The sequence below is a fragment of the Lithobates pipiens genome, unplaced genomic scaffold, assembly GCF_037356315.1.
Source record: "Lithobates pipiens isolate NorthernLeopardFrog02 unplaced genomic scaffold, aLitPip1_a1.2 Scaffold_16, whole genome shotgun sequence".
NCBI classification, from domain to species: Eukaryota; Metazoa; Chordata; class Amphibia; order Anura; family Ranidae; genus Lithobates; species Lithobates pipiens.
Genome location: NW_027507748.1, coordinates 218,062,766 through 218,090,294, shown reverse-complemented (window position 1 = coordinate 218,090,294; position 27,529 = coordinate 218,062,766). Strand labels below are relative to the sequence as shown.

General features: G+C 43.1%; 1 protein-coding gene across 2 annotated transcripts in view; it reads left to right on the top strand.

Moving 5' to 3' along the window:
- The window catches only part of DHDDS (dehydrodolichyl diphosphate synthase subunit), a 56,096-nt gene extending 31,336 nt beyond the window's left edge, over positions 1–24,760 (top strand). For both annotated transcript variants that reach the window (XM_077481045.1, XM_077481046.1), the window contains exons 6-9: positions 5,682–5,783; positions 6,773–6,887; positions 23,060–23,167; positions 23,296–24,760. In XM_077481045.1, the coding sequence (XP_077337171.1) occupies positions 5,682–5,783; positions 6,773–6,887; positions 23,060–23,167; positions 23,296–23,529 (559 nt within the window). In that variant the 3' untranslated portion in view covers positions 23,530–24,760. The remainder of the gene's footprint in view (positions 1–5,681; positions 5,784–6,772; positions 6,888–23,059; positions 23,168–23,295) is intronic.
- Positions 24,761–27,529: the final 2,769 nt, after the last annotated feature.

The following is a 27,529-nucleotide window of genomic DNA, read 5'->3' as shown; positions in this document are numbered from 1 at the left end:
AATAAAAACCACGGAACTCCCGGGCGATATCTCGAGGCAAAGTAGCTCTCCGTCCCCCGGGCGCAACAACGTGGGGAACATACGTCAAAAGTTTACGGTCTCTTATCAGTCGCGCCAGCAGTTTCCCGCACTTATCACCCGATTCGTAGGCCATTTTACGACAGGATTGCATGGCTGCCTTAGCCCTGTAATATAAAATGTCTGTTACTTGTTTCCGGAGAAATTGCACATCGTTGTCAGAGGAGTGTGTAGGGGCATGTTTATGTCGGGCTTCCGCGATATGTAGTTTTTCTAAGAGTTGGTCGAGAAGTTCAGTGCGTTCCCGTTTAAGCCGTGCCCCATGTTTGATAAGAACCCCTCTAACCACAGCCTTATGGGCTTCCCAAAACACCCCCGGATCACAATCCGGAAGATCATTCTCCCGGAGGTAGTGGCGCAGGGTCGCGGTCACATCTTCTAGAACCTCTGGGGTCTGCAGCAAGCTTTCATTGAGGCGCCAAAATCTGGTCGTCAGAGGCGGGGTGTCAGATAAAAGATACGTCAAAAAGATCGGTGCATGATCCGACCAAGTCCTGGTTCCGATGGAGGAGTGCTCCACCGCATGTAGTTGGGAGTGAGGGATCATAAAGTAGTCAATGCGGGTGTAAACCTTATGTACAGAGGAGTAAAAAGTGTAGTCCCGCTCGCTAGAGTGCTGTAGTCTCCAGACATCAATCAGTTGGGAATTGTGTAGCGCCTTCGCAACCCGTTTAAGCTGACTCACCGGCAAGGAGGTACGACCAGCCGAAGTGTCTACAGATGGCAATAAGGGTACATTAAAGTCCCCACCCAACAGTAACTGACCGGCTCTAAAGCCCTGCAGTTTCTCCATAATTCCCTCCACAAATGTGGCCTGAAGTTCATTAGGTGCATAAATGGATGCCAGGGTCACTTGAACCGTGCCAACGAGACCCTTCAGGAAAACATAACGGCCGGCAGCGTCTATCAGAGAATCCTGGCATTTCCACGGGACTTTGTGAGACAGAAGGATGGAGACCCCTTTGGACTTGGCCGACGGATTGATAGAGTGGTATGAAAAAGGGTAGTGTCTATTACGGAGGTATGGTAACGCACAGGACTTAAAATGTGTTTCTTGTATAAAGGCTATGTCCGTGTGCAGCCTCTTCAGGTCCGCCAGCAGGATACGTCGCTTTTCGGGTGTATTGAGGCCTTTCGCGTTAAGCGATAAAAGGCGGAGGCGAGACAGGGCCATAACTAGGGAAGGGGAGCAGGAGGGGGCGCAAGGGAGACGGAGGGGAGGTAGGGTGAGGGCAGGGAAAAGACCGAGGGGAAGAGGGGGAAAAGGAAGGAACAGACAGGAAAGAAAGAAAAGACAAGAAAGCGAAGAAGGGTAACTGTGTTCGGAAACCGGGCCTAACGCCCTGCGTCTCCAGTAAAAACTAAATCAGTTATGTGCACACAATGCGTCGAGGGCACATCCTACCCTCTAGCAAAACGCGCCAGCCTACGGGGGGGAATGAACCAGGCAGGTAGCGCAGGGAACAGCTCCCTAAACCCGCCACCCACCTTGCAATATCACTATAGCACAATGCACATCTGCGGATAAAATTATACACAAGACAAGGAAAGAAAAAAAAGCCCAAGTAAACACAAAGAAAAAAAAAAACAAAACAAAATAAAACGGCAAAATAGCAAATGTCCCACATTTAACCTAACTGACTACTTTTACCACCTCTTGGCCACCTGTGTGAACGAGCCCTTAGAGTTCTCTTGTTCAGCCCTGCGGTATGAATGAAGAAATTACTCTATTCCCCCATCCACGTGTATGTACAAATCTCTGTTGGCTATTGTATTCTGACAGCCAGTACTCTAGCTGTCAGAATACCAAAACGTGACTGCAGCTAATTGGCTGCAGTCACTGTTCCACTGACAATTTTCCACTCTGCTACTTCAAATTTATTTTTTATTTATTTATTTTACTGAAATTTGCTGAACTCTTCAGTGCCAGAAGGGCCACCTATGGTTAGAATTGCAGCTGATTCATAGGAATCTGCCAAAATTCCAACAATGCATGCCAGCATTCCAACAATGCATGCCACCCTAAAGCTGGCTACACACTATACAATTTCTGTAGATTTTTCCTTTAGATTTACCAAAACCATATAATATGGTTAAAATTTTATAAGGTCAAACCTTAATTCCCTGTACACACGACCGGTTTCCCGCTGAAACTGTCTTGCGTACACACGATCACACCAAAGTCCGATCTTCAAGAATGTGGTGATGTACAGCACGTATGACGGGACTAGAAAAATGTCTAAAATGTCTAAAAGGTACTAAAAGTTCAATAGCCAGTAGCCAATAGCTTCTGTCTCGTACTTCAGAGCATGCGTCGTTCATGGTCCGTCCGAACAGCATACAGACGGAGCGGTTTTCCCGATAGGCATTGGTTCCGTCGGAAATATTTAGAACATGTTCTATTTCAAGGTCCATCAGAATTTTTGGAAAAAAAAAAGTCTGCATACACACGATCGGAATATACGATGAAAGCTTCCGTCGGACATTCCGCTTTTGTGTACGCGGCATCAGAGTTTAAATTTGTATGCCTTCAGGCAGGCCCTTGCACTACATGGTTTTGGTAAATCTAAAGGAAATTAGACAACAAAAGTTATATAGTGAGGCATGGGGTCTAAGTTAGCTGTTTGTTTTTTGGCCAACAATGTGGCAAATAAGATTGAAACTGATGGACAGAAGTTTACACAACTCCCCAGCAGAGTAAACTGCAGTAACGGACAGAGGTATGTTTACCTTTTACAAATCGGGCACCAGTGCAGCAGCACCCAACAAGTCTTGAGGCACAATTTCAATTCCAAAAATTATGGGAAACAAATACTGCATTGGGGGTGAGTCAGATTGGCAACTGATCTGTACCAGGATAGGTGGCAAGGTTGAATAGAGAATAACACTATGCTAATGCTAGTGAGCACTAAGGGCAGTAGGATATCCTGTGTTCTAAGAACATTGGGGTAATGGGTATTGACATACACTGCTTCTGAAGGGTGGGTGCAGCGTGTAAGGTCATTTTGAATTGCTTATCTATAGATTGGCTACATATAGTCCAAATTGTTCAGTGATTAACAAACAACACATTTTTAAAGGAGAAGTTTGCGGTTGTTAAAAAAAAAAAAAAACATGCTCGCCTCCACTTCACCAATGCTGCAGCTGTCCCCTGCTGGCTCTAAGCCCAAGAACTGAGCTATCGCATAACCGCTGATCACTCTGTCCTAGGGCAGCTCTGAGCAGTCACTGCACTCTGCTCTCCATTCTGCCCCTTTAGCACTCGCTGGAGCACCAGGCTGGGAAGGATGGGAGTAAACGTCTCCGCCGCATGCTCAGAGGATGATCCATCTGCCGATCAGGCATCTGGCTGGATCTCTAAGTATGAATGTGTTAGGGTCCTTAGATTGTAAGCTCCTTGAGGACGGGGACTGATGTGAGTGTACAGTATATATGTAAAGTGTGGCATAATTTGTCTGCTATATACGTTCCTGTAGTAATAATATGAGGAGGGTATCCTTCCAGAGCCTAGAGTGGCTCTATGATGTCAGCTGAAAAGTGGGGTCTAGCCTGCTGTCGGCTGATTCTGGGTCACAGGAGAACACAAGTAAGTGCACCCCTGTGAACCACAAGAAAAGTATGGCCAAAAGAGCTATACTTCTCTTTTTAAAGTATCAGTCAGATTTACAGTACTGAATTCTTACCGCACTTTAATTTGGATTGGTTTACAAATCATTCCAAGACTTGGTTTACTAAATGTTCAGTTACATACAAAATCATAGTCCTCCTTCATTGCTGTAAAACCCAGATTATCCTTTATTAAAGTGGTTGTATACTCGATTTTTAAACTTTTACCTACAGGAAAGCCTATAATAAGGCTTACCTGTAGGTAAAAAAAATATCTCCTAAACCTGTACGGTTTAGGAGATATCCCCCTTGGTATGCGCCGCTGACTGCAGCGGCGCATGCGCACAAGGGGATTCTCGGCCTGAAAATCCGGCAGTGGCCGGCGGCCGGAATGAAATCTCCCTCGCGCATGCACGGGAGTGACGATATCGCGGCTCCGGCCACTCACAGCGCCGGAGCCGCGATACCTGGAAGAAACGCAGAGGGAGCATGTCAGCTCCCTCGGCGTGGATCGGGCCAGATGACGGGGCCTCGTTCTAAGGTAAGTATTTCATAATGAGCTAGTATGCGGTGCATACTAGCTCATTATGCCTTTTGCTTTGCAGGTTTAAAAAAAAAAAAATGTGCGGGTTTACTACCGCTTTAACCACTTCGCGCCGGGTGGACGTCCTGGGACGGGCTCGACTTTCGGTGGTTATATCTGAATGATGCCTGAGGCCACAGACATCATTCAGATATCGTCATTTTCAGCCGGCGATTCCCTGCACCATAAGAATGATCGTATCGGCTGTTCCGCCGCTTGATCGTTCTTAAGGGCGGCAGGAGGGGACCCCGCGCCGCCCTCCGGTGCTTCTACCGACTCACCGCTTCCATCGGTGAGTCGGTCACAGGATCCGCCGGCCCCCTGGATGATACCATAGAGATTTCCGGCATTCAAAATAAAGGCGCCACCTTGGCTGGGAAGCCGTGATCGTTTTTTTTTGTTTGTTTGTTTTTTTATTTTAGGCTTCCCAGCCTAGAAGTGAGATGTGGGGTCTTATTGACCCCATATCTCACTGTAAATAGGTCCGATCGTGCCATATTCCTATTACAAGGGATGTTTACATTCCTTGTAATAGGAATAAAAGTAATCATTTTTATTTATTTTTTTGAGTGTCAAACTAAAAAAATAAAAGTAAAATTAACAATAATAAAAAAAAAAATTAAAGTGCCCCTGTCCCCGTGAGCTCGTACACAGAAGCGAAAGCAAACGTAAGTCCCGCCCACATATGAAAACGGTGTGCAAACCACACATGTGAGGTATTGCCGCGAACGTTAGAGCAAGAGCAATAATTCTAGAACTAGATTTCCTCTGTAACGCAAAACATGTAACCAGTAAAAAATTGTAAAGCGTCGTCTATGGGGATTTTTAAATACCAAAGTTTGGCGCCATTCCACGAGCGCGTGCAATTTTGAAGCGTGACATGTTGGGTATCTATTTACTCGCGTATCTTCATCTATCACATTATGCAAAAAAAAATAGGCTAACTTTACTGTTTTTTTTTTTTTTTTTTTAAGCATGAAACTGTTTTTTCTCTGGAAAGAAAACGCGTTCGAAAAATTTCTGCGCAAATACCTTGCGAGATAAAAAGTTGCAACAACCGCCATTGTATTCTCTAGGGTTTTTGCGAAAAAAAAACATATATAATGTTTGGGGGTTCTATGTAATTTTCTAGCAAAAAGATTATGAAATTTACATGTAGGAAAGAAATGTCAGAATTGGCCTGGATGCGAAGTGGTTAAAATGGCTTCAATAATAGCAATCCTGAGGAGAATGCATTTTTTTTTTATTCACCAGTCTTGTAAAATATATTTATATGCTATCGCTGCATACAAAATTCATATTTGTTCAGCTAAAGTTATGTTATATGTATTTTATGCTTAAACTGGGCTAACATAATTTTTGTATTTGTCTTTCCCCTAAGAAAATTGTATTTGTTTATTTATTGGTCTTTTAGGTGTTTTTTGAATGTTTGCTTCGCTTACACATCCCGGCATGAGATCAGCAATGCAGTCCGAGAGGCAGCCTGGGGGGTCCAAGAGGGACTACTAGACCCCAGGTATCTGTCAAGGAGAAGATTTTCAATCACATATATCTGTTTATCTTTAGATATTCCTGAAATATAGTATTTACGAGTAATGTTTCATTGTATCTAATCTGTAAATGTTACTAGTGAAGTATTGGTTCTTATCTTTGCTTTTTCAGGGAATTTCTATATTGTGAGTAAAAGGAAGGGGTAAATATGCAGGGCATATCAGAATGTTCACTTTAATCCTTTCACTGCCAGGCCCCGCACTACTCCACTTCAACTCATATGGCCAGACAATTTCTGCAATTTTACCATTGCTTTATTTTTCCCTTACGGCTTTCAGAGTTTGTAGAAGAACCCCCCTTAGCTGCACGGTAGCCACAGGGGATTGAAGTTGCTGGGGGGGGGGGGGTGAAGTGGCAGGGAAAGGATACATAAGGGGGAGATGTAATGTTATCTGTCAACAACAGCAGCAGGAGATTGAGAGTTGGGAGACACTGAAGTGACCATTAGCTCATCTTAGAAGGAGGCATACAGACCTGGCCAGGTGAAAGCGGTGGTGTAGGTCCATATGCCACATGGACCTGGCTGAGAATAGGTTAAAGCCAGCCTCCAAATCCACTGATAATCTTCCATTTGCTTCCCCACAATCGGGAACATAGAGAAGGTGCTCTGTGTAAGTTCCAAGTCTATACTAGTCGGTGCTAACACAAAGCTGAAGAGTCTTTTTCACTCCCATGTGACAGCTCTAAACAAGTCATCAAGTAGCACACAATCACATAATCGCTATACTAAGAAGTACTGGGATGTTGCTCTCTAAATTTGGGAGCAAAGGAAAAAACATGCTGCAGGGGCTGACTTTCATGTAAACCTGCTGCTTTGCCCTATGTGAGCAAATTTAGAACACTTTAGCAAATTTAGCAAATTTGAGCTTGCTATGGTAACAAATCTAACATACTCTAGGACAGACAAAAACATGCAAAAAAAATAAAAATGACATTCTTTTTAATGCTTTTCAGTGATGTTACTGAAAATCTTCTGGACCATTGTCTGTATACCTCACATTCTCCAGATCCTGATCTCCTTATACGCACATCTGGTGAAGTTCGTCTCAGTGATTTCCTATTATGGCAGGTCTGTTTCCTTCAACCATTCTTAATATATTTTTTTCTAGAGTTCCTTCAAGATAATCTCTGTTAATCCTGTTAATTCTTTAATCTCTTGCTGACCCATTCATAGGATGTACTGCAAGCGGCCGGCACAGCCAGGCACCGCGTTTTACCCATACATCGCAGACTTCTGCCTGGTTTGGGGGAGCTTGTGTGCACATCCTGTTGACCCGTTCTGTGATTGGCTTACAGCACGAGTTTGTCAGCAGGTTTCGGCCAATGATTTTGCCCATGAACCTGCTGATCAGCTGTAGCCAGTCACAGCCTTGTGTGAGTAGAAACAGAACATTTACACTTGCATACACCTGTTAGGCACATTCAACCCTTTGATTGCACTCCATGTAACCCTTTCGCTGCCAGGCCCTGTGCTCCATTTTTAAACTCGGGTGGCCAGGCCAGATTATTTGCAATTTTTTCATTGCTTTAATTTTCCCTTTTACAGCTTTCAGGTTGTTAAAGATCCCCCAAACAATATATTTTCTGAAAGCACATGACCAGTAGAATACAAATAATGTGCTGCTGATTTTTGGTGCACAATGATATTTGCGCAAATGTTTATCAAAGCAATATTTTCGTTAAAAATACACTAAAATCTTTATTAACAGCACATTTTACAAAATTCCTACTGAATCTAAAATCTTAACCTGTATTGCATTAATAAATAACAAATATTTGTAATTTTTTTTTATTATCAAAGATGTTTATTAGATAACAAAGCATATAAATACATTTTACAGCTCACATCTCAAGCATATAATCTTGTCAGAAAATACAAGTACAATTAACCGCTTCCCGACCGCCTCACGCCATTATACGTCGGCAGAAAGGCATGTACAGGCAAAATCGCGTACCTATGCGTTGCCCTTTAAGAGGTGGCGGGGGCGCGCGTCCGCGGGAAGCTCTGTGAGTCTGGTCGCGGGCCCTGCGGACTCGAACGCCGCGGGTATACCCGCGATCGCCTCACGGAGAGGTAGAACAGGGGAGATGCCGATGTAAACAGCATCTCCCCGTTTTGCCGAGCAACAAGTGACACTGATCTCTGATTGTAGCAGAGATCAGTGATGTGCACGACACAGCCACGCCCCCCATGGTTAGCAGCACGCCCCTAGGACACACTTAACCCCTACACTGCAACTCCTGGTTAACCCCTTCACTGCCTGTGTCATTTACACAGAAATCAGTGCATTTGTATAGCACTGATTGCTGTATAAATGACAATGGTCCCAAAAATGTGTCAAAAATGTCCGATGTGTCCGCCATAATGTCCAAGTCATGATAAAAATCGCTGATCGCCGCCATTTAAAAAAAATAATAATAATTATATATATATATATATATATATATATATATATATATATATATATATATATATATATATATAATGCCATAAAACTATCTTCTATTTTGTAAACGCTATAACTTTTGCGCAAACCAATCAATAATCGCTTATTGCGATTTTTATTTTTATTTTTTTTAACTAAAAATATGTAGAAGAATACATATCGGCCTAAACTGAGGAAAACATTTTTTTTTTCATATATCTTTGGTGAGCTATCAGAGGTCTAAACATATCTCTTTTTTTGATACAGAGAAAGGGACGATAGTCCCTTTCTCTGCATTACATGAATGAGTAAGGAATATGTATAGAGATTCCTAATTCATTAATAAAATGACAGTAACACTCGCAGTTTACTGTGATCAGCTGTCAGTGGACATATAGGAGCAATCTGTAATGATTGTTTCCTTTGTCCACAGTACTACAGGGAGGGGGCTGGTGAACACGTTTACCAAGCCCCAACTTCACCTTCACCCGCACTGCTCCCCAGCCTGACAGCTTGCCAGAGTGCAGGCAACAGCTGCAGGAGGGATGCCGCTAGAGCAGGGATGGATTAGGGGTGCGGGGGCCGGTATGAGGGGATGATCTGACTGGCGGGGGAAACACATCTATGTCCCCCTAAGCCCCATGTAGCACCTTGAAGCCAGTGGGAGTGGAAGAGGAGGGATACCAGCTTATGATGGTAGCTGCAGGGGATCGGATGTTGGGGGAGGAGGTCGGTGCTGGGGGGGGGTGAAGGGGATAGGAAAGGAGATTGGGGTTGAGTCGTTTTTTAGGTGAAAGAAGGGCGCAGCAGGCGGTGGAGAGGCTGGGTACATGGAAGCGGCGGCATATTAGTCGCCACTAGGTACCTGTAAATTTAGTGCTCAAAATGTCCCAAAAAAGGTAGAAAATAAATATGCATTTCAGTGATAATGCCCTCTGTTGTTCCTATCTATAATCAGTTCCACAGAATTCGGCCCCTCATAAACTACCTGTCAGAAATTCGCTGATGTGTATGTGCCCTAACGAAACATCTGCATTGATGAGTCCCTTGTACATTTTACTAGCAGGCTTGTAATTAAAGGGTAAGTTCACCTTAAAACTGTGTAAGGCGAACACACACACAGGTCCCCCTCCTCACTCCCCTCCGTCCTGCTGACCTGGACCACAGCAATCTCCGGTTCTAAGCCCTGGTATATCCGCGGCAGGAGTCTGGGGCTTAAAAATCCTCTGAGCTGAATGTCCAAAACGTCCCTAGTCAGCAGGAACATTTTGGAACATTCTAATTGGTCAGTGCCATCATATGGGCGGTGCCGACCAATCAGCAGTCACATAGTCCATTCTGTCAGCTATGGAGACGACACATGGCTGCAGGGAGGATTTCTAAGCCCCGGGCTCCTGGCGCGGATATACTGGGGCTTAGAGCCTGGAGATTGCTGTGGGCCAGGTCAGCGGGACTGAAGGAGGACCTGTGTAAGTTCACCTTTACAGATTTTTCTGTAAAGGTGAACTTACACTTTAAGCAATATCTCCCCAGCAAGCATGCCACATATGGGGTAGAAAGAGCCACAGGCTATACGTACCGCTTTAGAAATGATGAGGGAAAAGACAGTCAAGTGCAGTCCACCGGATGCACACACTACATGGGGAGCAGCGGAAAAATAGTGTGGGACTGGTCACCCTTGTTCCATAAGGGTTACCATTTATACATGGACAACTTTTGTGCAAGCGTGTTACTTTAAACATTTGTTCCTTAAAGAGGAGTTCCACTGAAAAGTGGAACTTCCACTTAATTGCTCCCCCCCCACTCCGGTGTCATATTTTGGCACCTTTCAGGGGGAGGGCTGCTTTTGACTGACAGGTCCTCTTCCCCAATTCCAGCCGCAGCCCGATCTCCCGGAGGTTCAGCCCCCTTCTCCCTCCTCCACCAGGCCAATCAGAAAGCGCAGCGCGCTTCACATATGCTTAGTAGGGGACCGGCCATGAAGCCAAGCTTTGCGGCCGGGTTCCTTTACCTGGAATGGCGGCGGCTAAACCTGACAGTCGAGCCGAAGATCAGCTGGGGTGCCGACATCGTGGCCTCCCTGGACAGGTAAGTGGCCATATAATAAATGTCAGCAGCTACAGTATTTATAGCTGCTGACTTTAAAAAAAAAATTCCTCCAAGGCGGTACTCCACTTTAAGCACCTCAATACTGGGCACTTTCAACCTCTTCCGGCCCAGGCCAATTTTCAGCTTTCAGTGCTGTCTCACTTTTATAATTATTCAGTCGTGCAACACTGTACCCATATGAAATTTTTATCATTTTTTTTTTTTTTTTTTTTTAAGACAAATGGAGCTTGGTGGTATTTGATCACCGGTTTATTTATTTATTTATTTATTTTTTGTTTTAATTTTCTGCGCTATAAACGAAAAAAGACCAAATATAAAAAATAAATAAATAAATAAACATTTTTCTTTGTTTCTGCTATACAGTTTTGCAAATAAGTAATTTTTTTTCATAAATTTTGACCAACATTTATACTGCTACATTTCTTTGCTAAAAATAACCCAAATCGCTGCATATTTTTTTGATCTGTGTGAAAGTTATAGCGTCTGCAAGCTATGGTACCAATCTTAGAAAACTGATCACGACGGTCTATCGCATTTCTTGAGATCCTAACATGCCAAGACAGTACAAATGCCCCCTTTTTGGAAAGTAGACATTCCTAGGTATTTAGTAAGAGGCATGAAGAGTTTTTTTTAAGTTTCCCACAATTCTTCGGAAAATGAAGACATTAACTAAAAAGTTTATTTTTCACAAAAATGTCATATTAAGTTATTTCTCACACATGTCATAGGCAACTATACCCCAAAACACATTCTGCTACTCCTCCGAGTATGGTGATACCACATGTCTAATACTTTTTCACAGCCTACCCACATAGTGAGAACCAACATCCAAGTAGCACCTTCAAGCATTATCCACTTTGAGAATAGGCCTTTTTCAGACACTTTTTGTTAAGTAAAAAAATAAGTATTTTTGCTATTAACCGGTTACCCACCAGCGCGCACCGATGTACGTCGGCAGAATGGCACAGGCAGGCAAATGGGCGTACCTGTACGTCCCTTTAAATTTGCCGCCCTGCCATCGAGAGCGCGCCACCGGCGGCGCACTCGCGTGCTGGTCGGGACCCCCATGAGTCCGGTCGTGGGTTCCGCGGACTCTATCGCCACGGGCATACCCGCGATCGTCTCACGGGGCAGCTGAACCAGGAAATGCCGTGTAAACAGCATCTCCCCGTTCTGCCTAGCAACTAGTGACGCTGATCTCTGCTCCATGCGATTGGAGCAGAGATCAGCATTCACTAATTTAAAGCCCAGCCCCCCACAGTTAGTAACACACCCCTAGGAACACTTAACCCCTACACTGCCACCCACTGGTTAACCCCTTCACTGCCAGTGTCATTTACACAGGAATCGCTGCATTTATATAGCAGTGATTGCTGTATAAATGACAATGGTCCCAAAAATGTGTCAAAAATGTCCGATGTGTCCGCCATAATGTCGCAGTCACGATAAAAATCGCTGATCGCCGCCATTACTAGCAAAAATAAATAAAAAATTATTAATAAAAATGCCATAAAACTATCCCCTATTTGTAAGCGCTATAACTTTTGCGCAAACCAATCAATAATCGCTTATTGCGATTTTTTTTTTTTTTTTTTTTTACCAAAAATATGTAGAAGAATATGTATCGGCCTAAACTGAGGGAAAATGTTTTTTTTATATATACATATTTTTGGGGGATATTTATTATAATAAAAAGTAAAAAATGTTTTTTTTTTTTTTTTTTTCAAAATTGTCGCTCTATTTTTGTTTATAGCGCAAAAAAAAAAAACGCAGGGGTGATCAAATACCACCAAAAGAAAGCTCTATTTGTGGGTAAATAAAGGACGTCAATTTTGTTTGGGAGCCACGTCGCATGACCGCGCAAATTGTCAGTTAAAGCGACGCAGTGCCAAATCGCAAAAAGTGGTCTGATCTTTGACCAGCAAAATGGTCCGGGGCTGAAGTGGTTAAATTCTCAGACCGCCCAAACATATTTTTTTTAGCAGAGGCACTAGAGAATAAAATGGTGGGTTTTGCTAATTTTTATGACGCACGGTATTTTCGCAGAAGTTTTTCATACAAATGTACACACTAACGCAAAAATACACTTTAATGAATTTTAATGCACAAAAACACAATATTACACCCAACTTTTTGGTAAAATATAGCGGTGCGCCAAGTAAATAGATACCAAACATGCCACGCTTTAAAATTTCGCACACGTGTGAAATGGCGTCAAACTTTGGTATTTAAAAATCTATATAGGCGATGCTTTATAAGCTCTTACAGGTTACCAGTTTAGCGTTGCAGAGGAGGTCTGGTGCTAGAATTATTGCTCTTGCTCTAATGTTCGCAGCGATAACTCGTGTGTGGTGCGATCGCTGTTTACTTATGTGTATGGGACCAACATGTGCATTCGCATTAGCATGCGAGAACAGGGGGTGCTTTAACTTTATTTTATTGGTGGGACACTGGTACACTGTAACAGATGTTTTTGTGCATGTGTACACAGGCAGATGTTGACGATTCACTAGGTTTACAGACGCTATTGCAGATGTTTTTGTGCACTGGTTCACTGTGATAGATGTTAACCACTTAAGCCCCAGACCAATTTGCAGCCAAAGGACCAAGCCCCTTTTTGCGATTTGGCACTGCGTCGCTTTAACTGACAATTGCGCGGTCGTGCGACGTGGCTCCCAAACAAAATTGAGCTATCTTTTGGGTGGTATTTGATCACCTCTGCGGTTTTTATTTTTTGCGCTATAAACAAAAATAGAGCGTCAATTTTGAAAGAAATGCAATATTTTTTACTTTTTGCTATAATAAATATCCCCCAAAAATATATAAAAAAAACATTTTTTTTCCTCAGTTTAGGCCGATACATATTCTTCTACATATTTTTGGTAAAAAAAATCACAATTAGCGATTTATTGATTGGTTTGCGCAAAAGTTATAGCACTTACAAAATAGGGGATAGTTTTATAGCATTTTTATTCATATATTTTTTTTTTTACTAGTAATGGCGGCAATCAGCGATTTTTTTATTGTGATAGCGGACACATCGGACATTTTTGACACATTTTTGGAACCATTGTCATTTATACAGCAATCAGCTGCTATTTAAATGCACTGATTCCTGTGTAAATGACACTGGCAGTGAAGGAGTTAACCACTAGGGGGCAGTGTAGTGTTATGTATGACGTTATGTGTTTTTTTTTTTTTTTTTTTTATTGTAGGTGGCATGGCCTGCAATGTGACATCACTGATCGTTCTTCCCTATAAAAGGGAAGAGACGATCGGTGACAGCCAGATAGGGAAACACGTGGAGAGGTTTGTTTACACAGACCTCCCCTCGTCCCTCCACTCTGTGACATGATCGCGGGACACCAGCGGCGATCGGGTCCGCTGGTCCCGTGGTCACGGGGCACAGGACCGGGTTGGGAGCGCGCCGCCGGCTGGGTACGTGCTTGTGCCCAGCCGTGCCATTCTGCCGAAGTACATCCGCGTGAGGGGGTCCTTAAGTGGTTAATAGGTGCCCTTGGACAGGGACAGCGGTGCTTGGTGTATGGCAGGGGTAAGCAACCTTTTGAGCACAGTGTGGCAAAAAATGTTTTCATAGAAATTGAGTATGCCAATTTTATAACAAAATAAATTTCAACTTCACACAATCACAAAAAGGATTTTTTTTTTTATAACGTAAATGCTGTAATCTATTTGAGTAGTAATGAGAAATTACCATCCTGCACTCTCACGCCTCAGATCAGTCCCAGTTCACCACTATAACCCCCTGCACATCTGCCCCACCACTGTATTACCCCCTGCACATTTTGCCCACCATTGTAACACCCCCTGCACATCTGCTCCACCACTGTAACACCCCCTGCACGTCTGCCCCACCACTGTAACCCCCCCTGCACGTCTGCCCCACCACTGTAACCCCCCCTGCACATCTGCCCCACCACTGTAACCCCCCCTGCACGTCTGCCCCACCACTGTAACCCCCCCTGCACGTCTGCCCCACCACTGTAACCCCCCCTGCACGTCTGCCCCACCACTGTAACCCCCCCCTGCACGTCTGCCCCACCACTGTAACCCCCCCCCTGCACGTCTGCCCCACCATTGTAACCCCCCCCTGCACGTCTGCCCCACCATTGTAACCCCCCCCTGCACGTCTGCCCCACCATTGTAACCCCCCCCCTGCACGTCTGCCCCACCACTGTAACCCCCCCCTGCACGTCTGCCCCACCACTGTATCACCCCCTGCACAAATTAATGGGATGGGCAATTACATGGCAAATAAGGTTTCATGTACAAAAATATAAAACAATGCATTTGGGTGGAAAAAAATATGAACGCAATCTACTCACTAGGGGGAGATCCTCTGGGGGAATCTAGAATGGAAAAAGACCTGGGGGTTCTAGTAGATGCTGCAAGCAAAGCAAACCGAATATTGGCATGCATTAAAAAGGGGATTAACTCCAGAGATAAAACAATAATTCTCCCACTCTACAAGACTCTGGTCTGGTCACCAGTTCTCAGGAAGAATGTACTGGAACTGGAGAGAGTCCAGAGAAGGGCAACACAACTAATAAATGACTCGAGAACCTTAGTTATGAGGAAAGGTTAAGAGCACTGAACCTGTTCTCTCTGAAGAAGAGACACTTGACCAGGGATATGATTTCAACGTACAAATACTGTACTGGTGACCCCACAATAGGGATAAAGCTTTTCCGCGAAAGGCACTTTAATAAGACATGCAGCTATTTAATAAATTAGAGGAAAAGCATTTTAACCTTAAACTGTGTAGAGGACTCTTTACTGTAAGAGCGGTTAGGGTGTGGAATTCTCTTCCACGGGCAGTGGTTTCTGCGGGGAGCATCGATAATTTAAAAAAACTGTTAGATAAGCACCCGAACGACCACAACATACAGGGATATACAATGTAATACTGCCATAAAACCACACACACAGGTTGGACTTGATGAGTTCAGGTCAGGGGTATTTTCTGAAAGCAGTGGGCCTGTGTGCAAGATCATAAGTTGGGACCCTGTAGCTGAGAAAAAGTGCGATGTAGCAAAAGTTGGGTGTGATTTTCATTACATGAATACTGGCTGTGGCTTAAAGGAACACAGAGTGCAGGAGTTCAGTAGTAAGTGATGCAAAGGTTCAGGAATCATTTCCACAAAGTTCCCCCAACTGTCACCTGATTTGTGGTTTTCTCAATCACAGTGAAATCCCTTCTTTCTCAGATTGGTAGTGTCAACCAAGCGAGTCATCTTCCTCCAGATGATGGACAGGGCTAGAAGGACTGTGATTGGCTTTAGCAGTGGCCAATGACAGTCTTCCTCCTGCATGAAACGGGGACCGCCCCCCAGCATAACTGCACCCAAACTCTTCCCCATCACAAAAGCTGGCGATCGCAGCTACAGAAAAGTCAGAGAACCAAACAATATTTCCCATCTTTTACAATGTGTAGGAACACGGTGCCTCCCCCTCAGTGCAGGTGCGGCGTGGGGAATTCTGAAATAGGGAATCGAGTGCCGTCAAAAGAGGCTTTGCATGCCTCTTGCGGCACCCATGCTGGGGGTTGCCTATCCATGGTGTACGGTGTGGGGATGGCTGCAGTCTGTGTGATCTGAACCATAAAATCATCAGTTACACAGAGAACTGTCACTGCTGCAGCATCCCTTGCTCCCATACCCCCTGACCTGAGCTCTCACTGAGCTCAACGATGAGAGCCATCACAGAGACCCGTGTCTCTGTTTACATTGTGTGATTGGAAGGGCCAATCACAGCGCCCATGTCCCGATCTGTGATGTGCTATGTCTGAGGCATAAGCCATCACAGGATCACACCGCTGCATGGCACATGTTCTGAAGGGACATACGCTATGTCCACTCAGAACAGCGAAGCTCCCCCCTGTTCGTTTATGTGCAGTGGCCGGGTGGGAAGAAATTGCTTGTTGTGGCACCGTGCAACAACTGCAGGGGCTTCCTTCAATGGCTTGTTAACACCCCACTTAGAAAGGGGGAAGAGAGCCTGCTTGAGCAACGAGAACTACTAGCCGTTAAATTAAAAGACAAATCAATTCACCCTGTCTTCCATTAACCCAAACCTATAAAACGAAAAATCAATCAGCGCTGAACACAACAAATAAATGAAATAATAAACAACATGCAGCTAGAATACTATAGGTCAAAATACCAAATCCCACAATACAAAGTAAAAAAGTAACAGTACAGCGCATAGATAAATAATATAAGTGAATAATAAAGTGACACTCTATTAATGCATCTAAAAACAAAAGTCCATAGATACAAAAAAACAAGTAGAGTTGTCAAGGAAAAGATCCGCTTGTGCAGTGTGCCTTCAATCGAGAAAACAAGTGATGATGTGATTCCTTCACCAATAAGCAAGATGGACTCTCACCTCAAAATATGGACCCCTGATTTAACAGACAGGTCAGAAAACGCATGTTCCCATCATGGGTTAATCACAGCATTCAGTAGATGTAGCGGTAGTGCTCAAAGATTGAATCCTTTTCAGTATCCTCAAGTTAATATGATTCCATATAAAAACATAAAGAACAAAATCTAGTGCTCTCCGTTTAAACGAATTTATTTTAAAACAGAAATGAAAGAGATACACTCACATTCTGGTGCACTGATCTCCAGTGCTGAGTGCTGGGCATGAAAACAAATATAGCACAGCGTCCATGCATGGATCAGTATAGCAGCTTGCGGATGACGTCACGGCTTAGGTCACGTGGTCCGTACGCGTTGCGTCCCCGAAAGTAGGCGGGACTTCATCAGCGGCCGCTGATGAAGTCCCGCCTACTTTCGGGGACGCAACGCGTACGGACCACGTGACCTAAGCCGTGACGTCATCCGCAAGCTGCTATACTGATCCATGCATGGACGCTGTGCTATATTTGTTTTCATGCCCAGCACTCAGCACTGGAGATCAGTGCACCAGAATGTGAGTGTATCTCTTTCATTTCTGTTTTAAAATAAATTCGTTTAAACGGAGCGCACTAGATTTTGTTCTTTATGTTTTTATATGGAATCATATTAACTTGAGGATACTGAAAAGGATTCAATCTTTGGGCACTACCGCTACATCTACTGAATGCTGTGATTAACCCATGATGAGAACATGCGTTTTCTGACCTGTCTGTTAAATCAGGGGTCCATATTTTGAGGTGAGAGTCCATCTTGCTTATTGGTGAAGGAATCACATCATCACTTGTTTTCTCGATTGAAGGCACACTGCACAAGCGGATCTTTTCCTTGACAACTCTACTTGTTTTTTTGTATCTATGGACTTTTGTTTTTAGATGCATTAATAGAGTGTCACTTTATTATTAACCCAAACCTGACAGTCCAAATTAACCGCTTAAGCCCCAGACCATTTGGCTGGCTAAAGACCAGACCACTTTTTGCGATTCGGCACTGCGTCGCTTTAACTGACAATTTCCCGGTCGTGCGACGCAGCTCCCAAACAAAATTGACGTCCTTTTTTCCCCACAAATAGAGCTTTCTTTTGGTGGTATTTGTGGTTTTTATTTTTTGTGCTATAAACAAAAAAAGAGCGACAATTTTGGAAAAAATGCATTATTTTTAACTTTTTGCTATAATAAATATCCCCCAAAAATATATAAGTTTAGGCCGATCTGTATTCTTCTACATATTTTTGGTAAAAAAAAATCGCAATGAGAGTATATTGGTTTGCGCAAAAATTATAGCGTCTACAATATAGAGGATAGTTTTATGGCATTTTTATTAATAATGTTTTTTTTTTATTGGTAATGGCGGCGGTCAGCGTTTTTTATCGTAACTGCGACATTATGGCGGACAATTTTGACACATTGTTGGGACCATTGGCATTAATACAGCGATCAGTGTTATTAAAATTGCATTGATTACTGTAAAAATGTCACTGGCAGTGAAGGGGTTAACACTAGGGGGCAGTGAAGGGATTCGTATGTGTCCTAGTGAGTGCTCTAACTGAAGGGGGGATGGGACTGTGCAGGGAAACTAACAGATCGCTGTTCATACTCTGTATGAATAGACGATCTGTCAGTTCACTGCTCAGAGAATCAGAAACTGTATGTTTACATACACAGCTCCCGGTTCTCCGTGTGCCCCGAGTGATCGCGGGAGCCTGGTGGTGATCAAGGCCGCCGGCCACTCGCATCGGCTCGGGGAGCAAGCAGGGGACGCGCAAGCACCCCCTAGTGGCCATTTATGTTACAGACATAACATAACAGAAATTCTGCGGCGGCTGGTCGGCTAGTGGTTAACACAGCACCTAGTGTTGTTGAAAAGCCTTTCTGCGTCCAAATATGGGAGGCGTAGACTTTAATAACCAAACAATGAAGCAGTATTTTGCAGTATTTTGTTTCTCGCAGAGTTACACTGGTACCAAAAAAAAAAAAAAAAAGAATCCAAATATTTCAATTGGCTATATACAATGCTTTTGTTATTTACAAAGCTACTGGAAGAAATGGATCCTTCCTAAAATATCAGGAAGTGATCATCACAGCCCTTTTGTATCCAGAAGGCACTGTGGTCCAAATCCAGATGCAGTTAGCTGGCTGCATGAGAACCTTTTTCTAAATGTCCTCCAAGGTACCCCAACACAAAGGTCGACCCAAAAAAGAAGTAGCGTCTGTAGTAAATGTGAAATGGGGTTTTGTCCTTCCTGTCCTGGCCTCTGGACTGCTTCTGTCGCTACCACACACTTAGTCTAGGGAACAGCATGGCACAAGAAGGGTCTCTAAAGATGTTAGATAGGAAACTGTCTATCACATTTTGAGAGACCCTAAAATCAAAGGCTGGAATAGGAATAGTTATGGTTCTGAAAATGTAAGTTACAAAAAAAATTGTAGAAAAAAATAAGGGTATTGTTAACTGTTGTTTACTTTGCAGGAATGCATATCACATGCAGCACTGATTTGTGTATTCCAACAGCAGCAGGGTGCTGCTCACAGAATACATACAGTATGCCAGAGCCTGCAGCACTGCAGGGGCAGAACATGTATGCCCAGCTATAGGCGCATGGGATGGTCAGCGGGCCGGTAGATCCTATGCTCAGCATATACTTTTTTCAGAAAGAAAACTAAAATTTATTTTTCAAAAACTTGTGACAAAAAAATTAGATCTGCAAAATACTCACTGTGTCTCTTTTAAAATACCTTGGTGTGTCTGCTTTCCAAATAGGGCTCATTTTGGCAGGGGGGTGGGGGGGTAGGGTTGTGTTTTTTTTTTTTCTACTATCCTGGTATTTTAGGGCCTCTAAAATGTGGTAGGTAGTCAGGAATTCCAATGCATAATTAAAGTGATATTAAAGCCAATTTAAAAATAAATAAATAAAAGAAAAGCGGATCAGCGAAATGCTTTGATGCACAGAGGCTCACTTGCTTGATATCATGTAACATATCCGAAATATTGGGCCCTTGTTGGCTGTATTCTGTATACACTGTACGTGTATACATCTTTTTAAATGGCATGTTTCTATGTGCAATTTTTATATATTTTTTGTTTATAATTAAAATAGAGATTTTAATCAAACAATGTAGTCCAAATTGCCTCTAAAGTCTGACCCCTAGATTTTTTCCTACTTCCTAATTTTAATGAATATTTTACGGATGTGGCATAGGAGTAGTTTCAATAATTTTATTTCTAAAAAAAAATAACAAACCTGTTATACTTATCTGCTCTGTGCAGCGGTTTTGCACAGTGCTGCCCGATCCTCCTCTTCTCAGGTCCCCCACCTGTGCTACTGGTCACACACTCCTGCCGAGTGCCTTCAGAGCAAGCAGCTTGCAATGGGGTTATTCAAGCAGGCTCGCATTTGAGCTGCTGCTCTGCGTGTCCATTCACACAGAGGGCTGCGGCTCGACATGGTCCGCCACCTTCTCTTTTTATTTGCTCACTAGCTGTGATTGACAGCAGTGGAAGCCAATGGCTCCCGCTGCTGACTCAACCAATGAGTCCCCACATCGCAGTGGGTCTTAGGTAAGTATTGGGGGGGCTTCTGCACAAAGACGGTTTTCTACCTTCATGTATGGAATGCAAGAAGGTAAAAAACCTTGAGCCTTTACAACCACTTTAATGCCCCTTGAAAGCCTGAACAAGGTCATTGGATTTTGGGCCCTTGTATGTGGTTGGCGCCCTAAAAAAATCTCTCACATGTGGTATCCCAATACTGGGGAGAAGTAGCAGAATAGGTTTTGGTGTAATTCCACATGGCACGAGTGAAAAACATCTCATTAAAGTGACAATTTTGTATCTCATTTGAAATGCTCCTTAAAAGCGTGAAGGTGATTATTGGATTTTGGGCCTCTGAACATGGCTAGACTGCCAAAAAGTCCCTCATGTGGTATCCCTATACTCAGGAGAAATAGCAGAATGTGTTTTGGGGTGTAATTCCATGTATATGGCAAGTGTGCGAAATATCTCATTAAAGTGACAAGATTGTGTAAAAAAATAAAAATAAAATCTTCCACGGACTTAACATACCTCTCAGCAAATACCTTAAGGTGTCTACTTTCCAAAAAGGGGTAATTTGGGAGAGTTTGTACTGTCCTGCCATTTTAGCACCTCAAAAAATGTGATGGGCAGTCAGAAAGTCTATGTAAATTCTGGTGTATAGATACCATAGTTTGTACATGCTATAACTTTCACACATACCAGTAAATATACACTTATTAGGATTTTTTTTTTTTTACTGGATATTTTATTTATGTGTGTGTAATATATATTAATAATAATAATATATATATAGGGGGTCTGAATGCTTTCCATCCCCACTGTGTGTGTGCGCGTATATATATATATATATATATATATATATATATATATATATATATATATACGCGCACACACACAGTGGGGATGGAAAGCATTCAGACCCCCTAAATTTTTCACTCTTTGTTATATTGCAGCCATTTGCTAAAATTATTTAAGCTAATTTTTTCCCCCTCATTAATGTACAAACAGCACCCCATATTGAGAGAAAAATATAGAATTGTTGACATTTTTGCTAATTTATTAAAAAAGAAAAACTGAAATATCACATGGTCCTAAGTATTCAGACCCTTTACTGTGACACTTATATATTTAACTCAGGTGCTGTCCATTATCCTTGAGATGGTTCTACACCTTCATTTGAGTCCAGCTGTGTTTGATTATACTGATTGGTCTTGATTAGGAAAGCCACACTCGCCTGTCAATATAAGACCTTACAGCTCACAGTGCATGTCAGAGCAAATGAGAATCATGAGGTCAAAGGAACTATCTGAAGAGCTCAGAGACAGAATTGTGGCAAGGCACAGATCTGGCCAAGGTTACAAAAAAATTCTGCTGCACTTAAGGTTCCTAAGAACACAGTGACCTCCATAATCCTTAAATGGAAGACATTTGGGACGACCAGAACCCTTCCTTGAGCTGGCCGTCCGGCCAAACTGAGCTATCGTGGGTAAAAGATCTTTGGTGAGATAGGTAAAAAAGAACCCAAAGATCACTGTGGCTGAGCTACAAAGATGTAGTCGGGAGATGGGATAAAGTTGTAGAAAGTCAACCATCACTGCAGCCCTCCACCAGTCGGGGCTTTATGGCAGAGTGGCCCGACAAAAGCCTCTCCTCAGTGCAAGACACATGAAAGCCCACATGGAGTTTGCTAAAAAAAAAAAAACACCTGAAGCACTCCAAGATGGTGAGAAATAAGATTCTCTGGTCTCATGACACCAAGATAGAACTTTTTGGCCTTAATTCTAAGCGGTATGTGTGGAGAAAACCAGGCACTGCTCATCACCTGTCCAATACAGTCCCAGTGAAGCATGGTGGTGGCAGCATCATGCTGTGGGGTTGTTTTCAGCTGCAGGGACTGGACGGCTGGTTGCAATTAAGGGAAAGATGAATGCGACCAAGTACAAGGATATCCTGGACTAAAACCTTCTCCAGAGTGCTCAGGACCTCAGACTGGGCCGAAGGTTTACCTTCCAACAAGACAATGACCCTAAGCACACAGCTAAAATTAATGAAGGAGTGGCTTCACAACAACTCCGTGACTGTTCTTGAATGGTCCAGCCAGAGCCCTGACTTGGACCCAATTGAGCATCTCTGGAGAGACCTAAAAATGGCTGTCCACCAATGTTTACCATCCAACCTGACAGAATTGGAGAGTATCTGCAAGGAGGAATGGCAGAGGATCCCCAAATCCAGGTGTGAAAAACTTCTTTCCCAAAAAGACTCATGGCTGTATTAGATCAAAAGGGTGCTTCTACTAAATAATGAGCAAAGGGTCTGAATACTTAGGACCATGTGCTATTTCAACAATTCTGTGTTTTTCTGTCAATATGGGGTGCTGTGTGTAGATTAATGAGGAAAAAAAATGAACTTAAATGATTTTAGCAAATGGCTGCAATATAACAAAGAGTGAAAAAGGGGTCTGAATACTTTCCGTCCCCACTGTGTGTGTGTGTGTGTATGTATGTGTGTATATATATATATATATATATATATATATATATATATATATATATATATATATATTATGATAGATCTATAGCTTGATACAGAGAGATATGTTTTATAACAATGTAGAATTTAAATTATTTTGGAAGGGGCACATTATGTTTAATATAACTATTGCACGCGTTGTTTTATTCATGGCTGTATGTTTTATATCTTTATCTGTCTTCAACGTCTTCTACCTTCTACAGACATCACATGCCTGTTTGGTGTTCCAGTCAATCCTGTGGCCTGAGTACACTTTTTGGAACCTTTGCGAGGCTATCTTAAGATATCAGTACAATCACAATTCCATCCAGGTGAACACATTGAATCTTATTACCAATGTGAAAAATATATAGCATGCCTTCTTTTATACCTGTTGCTGCACTGTTTGTTCGTTTGGATCACAGTGTCTAATTTTTGATTATATTATCTTTTTTTGCAGAAAGCCAGAGACCTGTACAACAAGGAGCTAGCAAGGCTTCAGAAGGAAAATGACCTGGACTGGGTACATAAGAAACTGTGGGGTGTAGAGCATAGCGATGAAGAGGAGAAGACAAAGGCTTATCAGAGACTGCTGCAACAGTGCAGAACAGAGAGAGAAGAAAGGACACAGAATTTTGTACAAGCACTGGAAAGGAAAAGAGGGGAATTTCTACTGACACTGTGTGCCAGTTAAATGGGATATAAAATTGTTCTGTAGCAGAATTTCACAACTCTTCTCCTCGGGTATGAAAAACAGGTCAAGTTTTGACAGTTTCCTTAATATATGAGTAAATGTAGTTATTTATAACCACAATTAAGCCAGTGGTTTGAATGAAGAAAACCTCAAAACATGACCTACCAGTGTTATCTGTGGACTGGAGCTGAGAAACATTAAAACGTATCTAAAGCCATGGCTGTTTTAAGTTTTGTATAGTGTATGGAAGATTTAGCAACCCTGTCAGGTTTTACTGCTGTTTGTGTTTCTGCTGGGTGGGGATGACCCAATTTTTCCTTATTGACTGATGGGAAAAATTTTAGAGTTGTCGAGGGAAGGCCTTTCATAAGGGAATACTTGTTGCAGGAGCGGATTCCTTTCTCTTCCTATCTTATTCCAAAACCCAATGAAAGGGGATCCATCCACTCCTCTCACTTCCTGTCATTATACTGAAACACAGTAAAGGGGGATCCATCCAATGGGACAAAGATGGCAAAAGTAAATAGAATTTATTACTTTATTACTCTGTCCAAAAATAAAACAAAGTTTTGGCTTTATATACTTTGAGGTGGCTTTTATTAGAACTCGAGCAACAATAAATCTACTGCATTGCACAGTGTGGCCAATCGGGGTGGCAGTACTCTTGCTCCAGCTCTCATAAATCCCAATGTCACAAAAATAAATGGTCAAACCTAATTAAAATTTAGGTCAGATACTGTATATCTTCTGCAAAGAAAACTTGTTCAGTTGTTAAGATGTCCATAAAGCCAACCATTCATTGCCCGCCCATCCATTACTAATGATGTAACAGATGAGAGTATTGCTAGTGATAATCGGGTGATGTAGGGATTATCTAATGATCAAGAAAAACTGTTTGGAAAGGTTTATTCAATAGCATTTATTGCTGTAATTTCCTAGCATGATGGGAAACATTCAAAAGTGGTCAGTTTCCTTTACAGCGAGAAAAGGACATTTTTCTTTTTAATTTATATTCCTCAAAATTTTGTTAAAATTACAGGAAAAAAAATCACATAAGCAATGAGTACTCCATTGATTGTTACATTAATACTCAGTATTCAAATTTTTCATTGAAATCATGATGTGCTAATGTTTTTTGCCAGCTTTTGAGAGGCAAGTAATTGTATCTACATATGGTAGATAAACTGCACCTGAGAAAATTAAACATTTTCTATGAAATGTTCTTTAATAACTAGTTTGATCTATTGGTGTTAATTATATACATTGCATATATTTGTTAAATAGCATGTTGTTTTTAGAAGTTGGATAATTAATCCAGGTTTCAGCAACTTAAAGAAGAACTCCAGTTTTTTCTCCCCAAAACAGATGCATTGTGTATGGGAGTGAATCCCAGCCACACTGTCAGTCTGTGTAACTTCTCTCCCCTAGCTGTATACAGCAGGTTTCTGTGTCTGTGGTGTCACTACTCCTACTGGCTGAATTTCTAAGTTCTCTGACTTCCTGTTCCTTCCTTTTCCAGTCCTGATACTATATGTCCCGTGATCCTTTGACCCTCTGTAGTTTCAGTGCAGGCTATATGTCATTTATATAGAGGTGAAAGGAGTGTGAGGTACACAGAGGTGAATGGTGAGTCTGTAATAAATATATTTTATAGAGATGAATGGCAGGGAAGTGATGTTGTCTTGTATATAGATGTGAAAGGTGGGAGTGTGAGCTTGAGTTCTGACCTTTCGTCAAACTGATGCTGCTGCTTCCTTCATCTAGAATTGACTGAAAGTTCAAAAACCTGAATCTTTTTCAATATTTTTATCCACTTGCCACCCGCCATATAGCAGAATGATGGCGGCAAAGTGGTTTCAAAATTCTGACCGGGCTTCATATGACGTCCTCAGAATATTAAGCGGCGATCGTTGTTGCGGGGTGTCAGTCTACAACCCCGCAACTACGATCTCGGTAAAGAGTCTCAGACGGAGACTCTTTACCACGTGATCAGCCATGTCCAATCACGGCTGATCACAGTGTAAGTAGGAGGAGCCGTTGATCGGCTTTTCCTCACTTGCGTCTGTCAGACGGGAGTAGAGGAGAGCTGATCGGCTGCTCCTCTGACGGGGGGTCTGTGCTGATTATCAGCGCAGCCCCCCCCCAAGGATGCCCACACTGGACCACCAGGGACTCCACCAGGGATTCCCAGCACCAGGTATGCCACCCTAGACCACCAGGGATGCCAGTCAGTGCCCACAATGGGCATGACTGATTGGTATGCATTGTTTGGCACTGATTGACATCCATTAGTACAATACGATGCCGCCTATCAGTGCCCATCTGTGCCGCCTATCCATGCCACCTATCAGTGCCAATTTGTGCCACCTATCAGTGCCCATCAATGTCACCTCATTGGTGCCCATCAGTGCCGCCTTATCAGTGCCCATCAGTGAAGGAGAAAACTTACTTATTTACAATGTTTTTAATTTAGCAAAAAATTAAAAACCGTAGAGGTGATCAAGTACCACCAAAAGAAAGCTCTATTTGTGGGAACAAAATGATAAAAATTTAGTTTGGGTACAGTGTAGCATGTAGCAATTTTCATTTAAAGTGCGACAGCGCTGAAAGCTGAAAATTAGTCTGGGCAGGAAGGTGTTTAAGTTGCCGGTATTGAAGTGGTTAAAGTTGGCAGTTAGCCGACGCTTGTACAGGTTGCCATATATACAGTGCCTTGAAAAAGTATTCATACCTCGTGGAAATTTTCCACATTTGGTCATGTTACAACCAAAAATGTAAATGTATTTTATTGGGATTGTATGTGCGAGACCAACAACAAAGTGTCACATAGTTGTTGTAGAAGGAAAGTGATGATAAATGGTTTTCACATTTTTTTACAAATATGGGAAAAGTGTGATGTGCATTTGTATTCAGCACACCTGAGTCAATACTTTGTAGTACCACCTTTTGCTGCAATTACAGCTGCAACTCTTTATGGGAATGTCTCTTCCAGCTTTGCACATCTAGAGGGTTACATTTTTGCCCATTCTTCTTTGCAAAATAGCTCAAGCCCTGTCGAATTGGATGGAGAGCATCTGTTAACAGCAATTTACTGGGCGTGGCCGAGAGCGGCATGTGAGAGGACGGGCATCACGGCGCTCCCGCACCGATCCTTCAACGATCCTCTTCCCAGCCAGCTACAACACCCGAAATCCGGTTGAACCCTGCACAGGAGTCCCGCTGATGTGCCTGGAGTCACTGCTAAGGTTTGCGGAGATCATGCTGACCCGAAAACATGCGGAGGCCAGGACGCCGGATTTCCAACATGGCGCCGCGGCACCTCTCTCACAGCGTGCACGAGAAGAATAAAGAAGCCGGTAAGGCCCCTAAAAGTACAGTGAAAGACCCCCAAGGGACATGAAAATAGTGACCCAGGCGGCCCAAGGGAGTGGGGAGGACATGCTTGCCACCGCTGCTGTGTTCCACACTCAGCAAGAGGAGGGGAGTCGCGCACAGGGCCCTGCAGCGTTCCCCCAATCAGAGCCTTCCTGACATGGAGGATGAGGGAGAGGAAGCAGTTCAGCCCGCCCTAGCAGACATACTAAGGGCAATACAGAAATGCACAGCTTCAGTTCACACTCTGCAGGATCAATTTGGTGGCCTGAAGGAAGAACTGGGGTTCATTAGGCATGATCTTCAGAAAACGAGGGAGCGCGCTACCGCGGCTGAAGGCCGCATCAGTGAGAGGACAAGCTAACACCCCTGTTAAGAGATACGCAAATCACAGCCAGGATTGCCAGGGCAAATGAACTTAAATCTGACGAAATTGAAAACCGTCTGAGACCGAACAATATCCGTATTGTGGGGCTCCCTGAGAAGACGGAGGGTAGGGCTCCCACGGACTTTGTTGAACCATGGCTATTGGAGGTATTTGGGAAAGATGTGTTCACCCGATTTGTACTCGGTAGAACGTGCGCACAGGGTACCGCCCAGGCCCCTTCCACCAGGGCATCCGCCCCGC